Genomic DNA, 12,865 nt, shown 5'->3' with positions numbered 1-12,865 from the left:
ATTGTGACTCAAAGGCTACTTGACATAATCTATTAACAATAATTTAACCCAAACCTCTCCTTATCTCCCGCCATCTCTCCATTCCGCCTTCCCTACTCCTCCAGGGTTTCCACAGTTCAGATAAACACATTAAAACTTGACACAACGGTACATGAATGAAGGCATTACCCTAATTCTCCCTTTCTCCTCCAGGACTCGCTCCAGATCAGATAAACACATTAAAACTTGACACAACAACATGAATACCTGAATAACCTAAATCTCTCCATTCCTCTCTCCTCCAGGACTGTCCCCAGATCCTGCCCTCTACCCAAATCTACATCCCTGTGGGCGTGACCAAGCCCATCACCCTGGCCGCCCGCAACCTGCCGCAGCCCCAGTCTGGCCAGAGGAACTACGAGTGTGTGTTCCACGTGCAGGGAGAGGAACACAAAGTCACCGCTCTGCGCTTCAACAGCACCAGCATCCAGTGTCAGAAGAACTCGGTGAGTGGTGGTGCACAGTTTTGTTCCAGCCCAGCACAAACACAGCACACTCAACAAAGCAAAGTCTAACACACCTGATATACACTGAACAAAAATATAAACGCAACATGCAACAGTTTCAAAGATTTTGCTTAGTTACAGTTCATATAAGGAAATCAGTCAATTGAAATAAATTCATTAGGCCCTAATTTTACATTTTACATTTTAGTCATTTAGCAGACACTCTTATCCAGAGCGACTTACAGTTAGTGAGTGCATACATTTTCATACTGGCCCCCGGTGGGAATCGAACCCACAACCCTGGCGTTGCAAACGCCATGCTCTATCAACTGAGCTACACGGGCCACAATCTAATCTATACACACACGTACACATGGATTTTGTGTTGTAGATATGTGTTAATGGAGTATGGGCCTGAGGGCACACACTCAGTGTGTTGTGAATTCTGTAATGAATGTATTGTAATGCTTTAAAATTGTATAACTGCCTTAATTTTGCCGGGCACCAGGAAGAGTAGTTGCTTCCTTGGCAGCAGCTAATGGGGATCCATAATAAATACAAATCTATGGATTTCACATGACTTGGAATTCAGATATACATCTGTTGGTTACAGATACCTTAAAAAAAAAAAGTAATTCTCTAAAATGATGTTGGAGGCGGCTTATGGTAGAGAAATTAACATTAAAGTATCTGACAACAACTCTGGTGGACATTCCTGCAGTCAGCATGCAACTGTGATGCAACTGTGATGCTCAACATTTTTGACTTCTGTGGCATTGTGTTGTGACAAAACTGCACATTTTAGAGTGGCCTTTTATTGCCCCGAGCACAAGGTCCACCTGTGTAATGATCATGTTGTTTAATCAGCTTCTTGATATGCTACACCTGTCAGGTGGATGCATTATCTTGGAAAATGAGAAATGCTCACTAACAGGAATGTAAACAAATGTGTGCACAACATTTGTGCGTATGGAACATTTCTGGGATCTTTTATTTCAGCTCATGAAACATGGGACCAACACTTTATATGTTGTGTTTATATTTTTGTTCAGTGTAATAAACCAAATGTTTGCTGATTGGTTTTATTACCCATGGTCATGTCTAGATGGAGTTTGGTCAGTGCACATTTTTTCCAGCCCAGCAGGAATGCACCTGATTCAATAGATCAATGGGTTGGTGGTTAATATTTTGACCAGTGGTCATGTTTAGAGGGAGTTTGGCCGGTTTTAGGTTTGTAGGAAATAACTGTTAGCAGAGGGCATGCTGAAGGGTGTGTTGGAAGTCTTGTGCGCGAGTGTGCATCTGTGTGCACGTGCATGGGCCCATATGTTAGTCGAGTAGCAAATGAGGAAGTGTGTGTGTGCGAGATAAGAAGTGACGATGCGCTTCACTGAGGCTGAAAATGTGGAGAGGAAGCCTGTCATCTTTGAACCTAGTCAAGACAGGATTGATCATGTTTACACCTCTCTCACACTCACTCTCTCCCCATCTCTCTCTCTCTCTCTCTCTCTCTCTCTCTCTCTCTCTCTCTCTCTCTCTCTCTCTCTCTCTCTCTCCTGCTCTCTCTACATTTCTCTCTCTCCCTGTCCATCTTTCTATCCCCCTCTTTCCCCCCTCTCCCTCGCTCTCTCCCTTCACCTCTCCTCTCCTTCTCTTTTAACCCACTCGCTCTCCGTTTTGTTGTCCTTCTCTACCCTCACTCGCTCCCTCTTCTATTCTAACTTCCTCCCTCTTCCTCTTTTGTCTTTCTGTCTCATGGAGAGGTTGGGGCGTAGGCAGGGTGATGTATTGGTCATCCTCACTAGATGGTCAAGAGGGGGACGTTTGTGTCACCTATTATGACGCTCCAATTATAACCATGATATGACCATTATAGATTATATTTGTCTCTAGGCTTTTGGTTCTCCTGTTTGGCTCCTTCAGATCATTAGGAAGGTCTTTATCTATCTATCTATCTATCTATCCATCTTTCCTCTCTCTCTCTCTCTCTCTCTCTCTCTCTCTCTCTCTCTCTCTCTCTCTCTCTCACCCCCCTTTCTATCTTTCTCTCTCCTCCATAGCTGCTTGTTTCTCTCTCTCTTCATAGGACACTCGTCCTATCAACACCTCCAAGGAAGGCAGCCATATTGATTTCTATTTGTATTAGGGGTGTCACCTCTCTGGGTATCCTGTCAAACAGGTGCCCCCTAGACTTGAAACGTCAGCCATGTTGCAGACAAGAAACACCACAACACCCCGGAAAGCCTTCAGAGAATCAAACTAATTAGCTTTGAACACCTACAAGTGCATGTTGATACACGCTAGAGATATGTAGCCATGGGTTCACTCACTATGCTAAACACGCACACATGCAGCATGTCCAACAGGACCCGGGGCTTAGCCTTGTTGCCATATGATTAGCATTTAGCAATGCTAGTGTGTTTGAAAGTTAGCATAGCGTAAGGCTCAAATGCTAGGCTGTCTGTATCGACAGCTAGTCATTAGCTCGCCGTGCACCAAAACCCCCATTGTTTCTGAAGGAAGATCAATTAGCCAGCGATAGCGCTGTCTCTAAAGAGGGCCCCTTATTGATTGTTTGTTAAATGTAGCAGCCAGCGATAATCAACAGCAGACTCAGGCCAGGCCAAAACAGTATTTCTACACATGATAGCTGAAAGGAAGATGTGCTAGTAGGCTAATTAGCGGTTAACTATAAGCTCTTAGTGGTTAGCTCTTAGCCGTTAGCTATCCAACTCGTTTTATATGCTAACTTGTGTTTTATTGGTATGATAATACCAGCGTCCATTGAAGCCTACGCTAACTCCATTGTTATGACATTGCTTTGTTGTTAAGACGCAACACTTTTGTGGCATGATTTTACTGCTACGTTCTACATTACTAGGAGTTGTTGTTACTTACTTAAAAGCAATGGAATTAGTATCATTTTAATCAAATTCAGAAAGGTATTTCACTGGAATGGAAGGAGTCGTCCCAAATATTGATCTCCATTTCTCGATCTTACCAGTGTTCTTCCAATGCACATCATTCCATGTGAGCCAGTTGCTCCTTGCTTGGGCTGTGCTGCTCACTGTGCTGCTTCCATGATATGAATCATGTATTATGCTGCAGTAAAAATAGAGAGCTCACCTCATCTGGTATGCTGTGGGTACACCTTGCTATGGTGAGTGCAGAGTTACATGGCGAGAGGGGTAAGTGTGTGTGTGTGTGCTTGCTTGCGTGTGCTTGCTTGTGTGCGGAACGAGAGGATCTTGCAGGGTCCTGCTGATCAATAGTCAACACATGGATGTGAATCCTAAATTAAGTTTAGCCCAGACTATGTTGAAATACAGTGTTTTACTAGAGTATTCTTGTCAGCTTGTTAACTCATCTTCCATCACTCAACGGAGTGAAGAGAGCGAGAGATGAGGTGAAGGAAGGAGGGAAAAGAGATGGGAAGGAGAGAGATTTCATTGCAGAGGAGGAAGAGAGAGATGGTTTTGAAAGGTGGAAGCAAACCTGTGGCCAGTTTCCTCCATACAGCTTTCACTCTTGTTTTCAGTTCTGAAGGAGAGGAGATGAGTCAAGGAAACCACTAGACTATTAAGACACACCCATTCTGTCTCATATCATCTGTATGGCGCAGATCATGGATCATGTTGTGTCCAAGTGATGGATACTACTGTTCCCTGTATACTGATCCTTTTACATGGATGTCTATCTTTGCCTCGTACGGTATTGGCTGTCGGTATCTGTTATGGGGTTATGTATCTCTCCTATCCTATGGCATTTCTATTAGGTTACCAGCAAAAGTATTGTAATCAGATTACATATACTTTAGAAAAACTAGAGGATTATTTCTTGAATTATTTAAATTCAGAAAGGATGTTTGCGAAAAAGAATATATATATATATATATATATATATATATATATATATATATATATATATATATATATATATATATATATATATATATATATATATATATATATATATATATATATATATACCAGTCGGATAAACACTCCAAACAGCCTATCCGACCGCTCGGAGGCGTCGACATGGTCCTAAAGCACTCCATTGCCTCGTTTTGTATCACATTCCAATGATAAAACTGGGGGGGGACACAAATGCAATTTCAGGATGTGGGGGGGGGACATGTCCCCAGTGAAAGTTGCGCCCCTGCTGATTACAAATGTGGACAGGTAACTAGTAACTGTAACGTATTAGGTTTAGAAAGTAACGTACCCAACCCTGGTGAGAACAATAAATGAGCTCTGTACAGGATAATTAGTGTAATAAAGAGTAGCTAAGCAGCTCCTCAATAGTATATTGTCCATAGAAGCTTGATCTAAGACTTTTTATGTACAATACTTTTGGAAGGCTGTGGCAATGTGTTTCAAGATGAAAGAAGAAGAAAAAGTTCCTTTAAAAAATTACATAAAATACTGTATATACACAGTGACTGTCCGTTAATAGACAGAGCTGATATATGTATAAATCATTCCCTGAAATATATAAGGAAATAACATATTTTTTAAATTTAACCTAGTCAGTTGCACAACTGAATGCATTCAACTGAAATGTGTCTTCCACATTTAACCCAACCCCTCTGAATCATAGAGGTGCGGGGGGCTGACTTAATCGACATCCACATCATCGGCGCCCGGGGAGCATTTGTTGTTGAGGGTTAACTGCCTTGCTCGAGGGCAGAATGGCAGATTTTTCCACCTTGCCGGCTCTGGGATTTGAAACCAGTGACCTTTCGGTTACTGGCCCAATGCTCTCAAACGCTAGGCTACCTGCCGCCCGTAAAAAAATTTAAACCACAACCACACATTCCCCTGGTCTCAAGTCTCACAAGGGATAGGACCTAGAGTGTGTGTGTGTTTTCCGCTTTGTTGACAGTGTTCAGGCGCTCTCCTCTCATCCAGCCCATCAGAGGGGGTCATGGGAGCCGGTAAACAGAGGAAACACAGCCAGGCTGCTGAAGCCAGGGTCACTAGGGTCAATAAGTGACCACAGCTGGTCACTGAGAGAGGAGGAGAAGGCAGGAGAGGGCAGCAGGTAACCTAGCGGGTAAGAGCGCTGGGCCGAAGGTCGCTGGTTCGAATCTCCGAGCCAACTAGGTGAAAAATCGGTCGGTGTGCCCTAGAGCAAGGCACTTAACCCTAATTGCTCCTGTAAGTCGCTCTGGATAAGAGTATCTGCTGAATGAACTAAATGTGAGAAGAGAGGAGAGAAAGGGGAGATGACAGAAAAGAAGAGAGGAGAGTGGAAGAGAGGAGAAGAGAGTAGGGGATAAGATGAGGTAGCAGATGCAGGGTTGAGTGAGTGAGTTGGTGAGTTTGGTTGTTTGGTTTGTTAGTTGGAGAGGGGAGGTGAGGACGAGGAGAGGGGTGGAGAGGATTTAGCGTGGGAGAATGAAAATACATTTGTCTCACTCGTGGTTTCTCTCTTGGTTCCTGTATTTTGTTCTCGCTCGCTTTTTTCCTCTCTCTTCCTCATTTTTTGGTGTTTCTCTCTCCTCCTCCCTCTCTCACTCTCCCTCCCTCCCTCCCCGGGGGAAAATAAAGAGAGAGGACAGATAGTATCAGCGCCGGCTTTACACCGTTACCTTCAGTCGGATAAAACACTCCATCTCCCGTTTTCTCTCACTTCTCCTCTGTTAAGAAAAAAGAGAAAGGGATGGAAAGTCAGGGAAAAACAAACGGGGGAGAAAATGATACGGGAAGGAAGGAGAAAAATATTGTTTGTGCTCAGCTCTTCCTCTCATTTCAAGTGTGCATGCATGCGGACAGCAGCTCTTTCTAAACAAAAATGAAGGGCACTGGGAGAGCCTGATGGATTCCAATTAAGGTGGACGCTGATAAAATGATGATGAATTGCAGTCGGGCGCTGAGACACTCACCAGCCCCTCTCCCAGGACCCAGGAACAGGAGAAGAGAGGGGGAAGGTGGGCAAGAGGGGCAGGCGGTTAGAAAATTGGGCTGAGGAATTGATAGAGGAGAAGGAAGGAGGCAAAGGGCGGGGGTAGAAGGAAAGAGGCGAGAGAGGGGGCTTACAGGAAGAAGGAGAGAGTGGAAAAGATATAGAGAGAAGGCTGGTTAGAGGGAATAGGGGAGGGAGAGATGAGCAGAAAGCAAGAAAACATCCAAGAAGATTGCTCGGAGAGAGGGGGGCACACAGGAAACGCAATTGCGATGGAGTGAGAGAGACATTTGGAAGACAGGAGGAGGACACAGGAGATGAGAGAAGGATGAGGGGAATAAGGAGGTCAGAGATATAGAGGCAGAGTGTAGCTGCAGGGATAATGGTGATCACTAAACGTACAGATACAACCGACCTGTTCCTTTCTATCCAACTATCCCTCCCCTCTAGATGGATGAGTGTAATAAGGAGGAAAGGAGGGAGGCTTAGATAGTCTTGCATATGCACTACACTGAAAGGGTGTGAAAGCACTGACCCATTAGAAAAACACTGGATATAATGAGGAGTCACTGTATCAATGATTGTCCTTCCACAGAGAAGGGGGTGCCCAGTCAAGTATGGTATAGCATGGCACAGCATGGTTTAACTGGACATAATGAACAGGGGGCCTGCCACCGAGGTCTCTCGTTAAAACGGGATAAGGCAGGCAACTTATTTAATTAGGGTGGTGTGGGTCAGTGTGTGTGTTTAGTGAGAGAGAGGGAGGGAGACAACACCACTGTTCAACAGCCTTACCCTCACTGCTCCTCACCTATCCACTCCTTTCCTCCCATCAGGAATCAACCTTGTTCCTCTCTCCCCTTCTCCACTCTCTCAGCCTGCTGTTCAGTTCAGCAGTCCCCTCCTCTCCTCCCTCCCTCCCTCCTCTTCCTTCTCCTTCTCCTGATGGGTGAGGCGGTACACAGTTCCCATAACGCTGTCCTGTCTAAATAAGAATGAATTGCCGACCGGCTATCAGCATATGTCAGCTTATCCACCACCGTCCCTCCCTCTCTGCCTCCCCCCATGCCTCCCATACTCTCTTCCTTATTCCCTCCCTCCAAGAAATGCCTCATGGCAGGGTTTTATGGTGTGTTGCGTGCATGGTATCCGTAAATCTGGGGAAAAAGCGAGATGGAGACGTAGAGGAGGACAAATGGTGTTAGGAGCGAGTGACCAAGTTAGTGAGATGGGCAGCGAAAGAGTGGCTGTATTTGACAAAATTCATACCCCCGCAGCTTCTCATTTGAAATGGCCAGGACTATATGCACATGGGTTGGACTGTACGAATATGGCTGCAGTTTTCCACGATTTCCCCGAGCCAGCAGTTCTTTCCTTCCTCTGTGTATTTTTATCAATAAAAAAAAATGTGGTGGCGATATGATAAGATCCTAACTTGCTCTGGCCCTGTTCCAATCCTGTTATGCTTGCCAGATTAGCCCAGGCAGTCATGTTATGAGCCAGGCCTAATTCCATACTGACTGACCCCACACTAATCCTAGGCGGATTACCACTTGATCCTTGATTATGCCTTCATATCTGGACTGTGTGTGTCTGTGTCTGTCTGTGTCGGTGTGTGTTTCTGTGTGTGTTTCGAGTGTGCACGTCTGTGTGTGTGCTTGTGCGTGTGTTGGGGTTTATCAAGGTCGATACAACATGGTCTCTGGATGTCAATTAGTCTATATTATTCCTCATGTAAAAGGTTAATCACCTTGCCAACGGCATTATAGTTTTTCCATCACTTTGTTTATCAATGAGCTACATGTTTCATCCATCTATTTCCCAATAGAGGTTGTTTACCTTGCTTTAAATAATTGTTTAAGTTGCCTGAACTAATGGCACGAAGCAGGTTGAAAAGTTATTGTTCAAAGGATCCACGTTTCGGTAATACCTCAAGCGGTCTAATTTTAACATTGAACAAAAGAGAAGGCAAAGGAAAACAAACATCGCATGAACATTGTCTTACAGTCTGGTGGCTACGTACCTGTCAATTTCACCTGGCTGGTGAGGAAAAAGAGAGGGGGTGTGGGAGTATCTGAGCACCGCACACAGGCATAGGCTAGCTTTTGGCACATTGATATCTTTAGACTTTCGCTCCTGTACCCCTTCATCATGACTAATTATATGGATCTGTGTGTGACCCTTGCATGCAACCTGGACTTGGGTGTAGACGTAACATAGTAAACTTAAATGTAGTATGATTCCATTTAGTATGATACAGTGGCTTGCGAAAGTATTCACCCCCCTTGGTGTTTTTCCTATTATGTTGCCTTACAACCTGGAATTAAAATGGATTTTGGGGGGAGTTGTATCATTTGAGTTGCACAACATGCCTACCACTTTGAAGATGCCAAATATTTTTTCTTGTGAAACGAACAAGAAATAAGACAAAAAAACTGAAAACTTGAGCTTGCATAACTATTCACCCCCCCCCCCCCCCCCCCCCCCCCCCCAAAGTCAATAGCACAGATTCTCAATTGGATTGAGGTCTGGGCTTTGACAAGGCCATTCCAAGACATTTAAATGTTTCCCCTTAAACCACTCGAGTGTTGCTTTAGCAGTATGCTTAGGGTCATTGTCCTGCTGGAAGGTGAACCTCCGTCCCAGTCTCAAATCTCTGGAAGACTGAAACAGGTTTCCCTCATGAATTTCCCTGTATTTAGCGCCATCCATCATTCTTTCAATTCTGACCAGTTTCCCAGTCCCTGCCAATGAAAAACATCCCCACAGCATGATGCTGCCACCACCATGCTTCACTGTGGGGATGGTGTTCTCTGGGTTTTGAGAGGTGTTGGGTTTGCACCAGACATAGTGTTTTCCTTGATGGCCAAAAAGCTCAATTTTAGTCTCATCTGACCAGAGTACCTTCTTCCATATGTTTGGGGAGTCTCCCACATGCCTTTTGTTTGCTTATTTTTTCTTTAATCAATGTTTTTTTTTCTGGCCAGTCTTCCGTAACGCCCAGCTCTGTGGAGTGTACGGCTTAAAGTGGTCCTATGGACAGATACTCCAATCTCCGCTGTGGCGCTTTGCAGCTCCTTCAAGGTTATCTTTGGTCTATTTGTTGCCTCTCTGATTAATGCCCTCCTTGCCTTGTGCCCTGAGTTTTGGTGGGCGGCCCTCTCTTGGCAGGTTTGTTGTGGTGCCATATTCTTTCCATTTTTTAAATAATGGATATAATGGTGCTCCGTGGGATGTTCAAAGTTTCAGATATTTTTTTATAACCCAACCCTGATCTTTACTTCTCCACAACTTTGTCCCTGACCTGTTTGGAGAGCTCCTTGGTTTTCATGGTGCCGCTTGCTTGGTGGTGCCCCTTGCTTAGTGGTGTTGCAGACTCTGGGGCCTTTCAGAACAGGTGTGTATATATACTCAGATCATGTGACACTTAGATTGCACACAGGTGGACTTTATTTAACTAATTATGTGACTTCTGAAGGTAATTGGTTGCACCAGATCTTATTCAGGGGTTTCATAGCAAAGGGGGTGAATACATAAGCACGCACCACTTTTCCGTTATTCATTTTTTATAATTCTTTTAAACAAGTTATTTTTTTCATTTCACTTCACCAATTTGGACTATTTTGTGTATGTCCATTACATGAAATCCAAATAAAAATCCATTTAAATTACAGGTTGTAATGCAACAAAGTAGGAAAAATGCCAAGGGGGTGAATACTTTTGCAAGGCACTGTATGTTACGTTTCATATGGTATGTACTAATTTGTGAATGACATCATCCATTTTGTATGATATATTACGAATTATAAGTCGTATGATATGTTACGAATGGCAATTCGTACAAAATGTTAAGAATGTGCAATATTTTGTTACTAACGTTAGCTAGGTGGCTAATGCTAACTTTAGTTAGGTGGCTAACGTTAGCTATGGTTAAGGTTAGGGTTATGTTAAATGGTTAAGGTTAGGGGAAGGGTTAGCTAACATGTTAAGTAGTTGCAAAGTAGCTCAAAAGTAGGAAGTAGTTGCAAAGTTGCTAATTAGCTGAAATGCTAAATTTGTCGGTGATGAGATTTGAACGCGCAACCTTTGAGTTGCTAGACATTTGCATTATATGCCCATTCATCCACCCCGACCAAACACCCTCCTTTCGTTGTTGCCTTAAGGAACCTTCTGTCTTATGTAACCATACCAAACGTAACATCATCAATGCAAATTTGAGTGTCCCGGATCTACTGTTACTATGTTACGTCTAGTCTATGAGACCAGGCTGTTGCATGAGACATTTGCTGTGCTGCCTGTTGCCACCCTTCTTCCCTCCCTCACTAACTCCCTTCCCTCCTGGTTTCCACTCTTTTCTCCAAGAACACTGGCTTGTGTGGTTTTTTATCATCTGCGCTTTTCAACCGAGGAGCAGTTCTGTTACTGTATCTAGATCTGGCACAATTACCGTATAACCGTGTAACCGACGGTTATGGATGAAGACAGTCATGAAAATATAATAACCTTCATAAGACGGGACGGCCGGGCATTCTTGTGGTTGAGTCCGTTTCTGCGGTAACATGGACTCTTAACAACGTGATGAGTCTTTGTTGATCCTTGCTGAAACAAGCAATCAAATCAAATCACATTTTATTGGTCCCGTTACACATGTTTTGCGGAAGTTATTGCGGGGTGTAGTGAAATGCTTAATGTTCCTAGCTCCAACAGTGCAGTAATATCTAACAATACAAACAATACATGCAAATCTAAAAAATACAAATAAAGGAATTAAGAAATATAGAAATATTAGGACGAGCAATGTCTGAGTCCGGAATATAAACATATGTGTATATAATGGTGTGTATAGACATTATGGACAGAATATGAATAGAAAAGGTGTGTACAGCAGTAGTTATATAGGATGAGGCCTTAACTAGTATACAGTATATACATACTGTATGAGGTAGGTAAAACGGTGTGTTGTAGCAAACAAGATTGACAGCCGTCCCATATAGATTGCAAAATAGTTGGAAAGAGATTTTTGACGTACCAATTCCATGGCATAGTGTTTATGAACTGATACGCCAAACAACGCCGGATTCAAAACTTCAAAATTTTCAATTTAAATTATTATATAAAATTCTTGCAACCAATAGAATGTTATTTATATGGGGATACAATCTTCCCAGCTCTGCAAATTTTGCTGCGAAGAGACAATCATTAGATCATTTGTTTTGGTACTGTCCATTTGTAGCTTGTTTTTGGACACATGTCCAGGAATGGCTAAAGGATTACAATATTTACCTGGAGCTAACCCTGCAGATAGCATTACTGGGTGATCTGAAAAGTCATAGTCAATCGATCAATAATATAATAATACTTTTAGCAAAAATGTTTATTTTCAATTTACAATCTGTAGAAACAATGAGAATAGAAAGGTTCAGAACTTTTGTAAAACATCACAGTACAGTTGAAATATATGGCAAGTAGAAATCCAATATGGATGGTATTAAGAGATAGATGGGTGGTGTTGAATGGAGTTGAAGGATGGGACTAATAACATCTAACAACAAGCAATAACAACAAGATAACTAATAATGTAAGCATTCTGTGTACATAATAAGCATAATAAGTATATAGGTTATATGTTGAGAGCTTTTGTGAAAGAGCACAGTTAGAAAGATATGGTATGGCATATAGAAGCAAACCGGATGGACATCCTGAAAATGATCGGAGAGGTTGAGGGTAGAGGAAGTTCAGGAGTAAAAACAAACAAAATAGAATTATTGTAAAATTGACTGTGTCCATAAAATGTAGGTAATATGTATAAGCTGGAAGTAGAGGCCTAAGCGTTGTTGTTCACTAGTTTACTCCAATTAGGGAAGGGGTGGTGGGGTTGGAAGATAATAAAGGGAAATATATTTATAAAAAGGATGTGTATGTACAGTTGAAGTCGGAAGTTTACATACACCTTAGCCAAATACATTTCAACTCATTTTTTCACAATTCCTGACATTTAATCATAGTAATAAATCCCTGTCTTAGGTCAGTTAGGATCACCACTTTATTTTAAGAATGTGAAATGTCAGAATAATAGTAGAGAGAATTATTTATTTCAGCTTTTATTTATTTCATCACATTCCCAGTGGGTCAGAAGTTTACATAAACTCAATGAGTATTTGGTAGCATTGCCTTTAAATTGTTTAACTTGGGTCAAACGTTTCGGGTAGCCTTCCACAAGCTTCCCACAATAAGTTGGGTGAATTTTGGCCCATCCCTCCTGACAGAGCTGGTGTAACTGAGTCAGGTTTGTAGGCCTCCTTGCTCGCACATGCTTTTTCAGTTCTGCCCACACATTTTCTATAGGATTGAGGTCAGGGCTTTGTGATGGCCACTCCAATACCTTGACTTTGTTGTCCTTAAGCCATTTTGCCACAACTTTGGAAGTTTGCTTTGGGTCATTGTCCAGTTGGAAGACCCATTTGCGACCA

The 12,865-nt window shown here is 42.7% G+C and overlaps 1 protein-coding gene across 1 annotated transcript in view; it reads left to right on the top strand.

The window, feature by feature from the left end:
* Nucleotides 1-12,865, top strand: part of LOC311138870 (plexin-A1-like) — a 183,435-nt gene that overhangs the window by 97,811 nt on the left and 72,759 nt on the right. Inside the window, exon 9 of the mRNA XM_084173664.1 lies at nucleotides 285-485. Coding sequence (XP_084029790.1) covers nucleotides 285-485 — 201 coding nt within the window. The remainder of the gene's footprint in view (nucleotides 1-284; nucleotides 486-12,865) is intronic.

Source organism: Coregonus lavaretus (genome assembly GCF_964263955.1).
Source record: "Coregonus lavaretus genome assembly, chromosome: 12".
In the NCBI taxonomy this organism is placed as follows: domain Eukaryota; kingdom Metazoa; phylum Chordata; class Actinopteri; order Salmoniformes; family Salmonidae; genus Coregonus; species Coregonus lavaretus.
The sequence above is the reverse complement of the archived record's forward strand: the minus strand, read 5'-3'. Positions and strand labels throughout refer to the sequence as shown.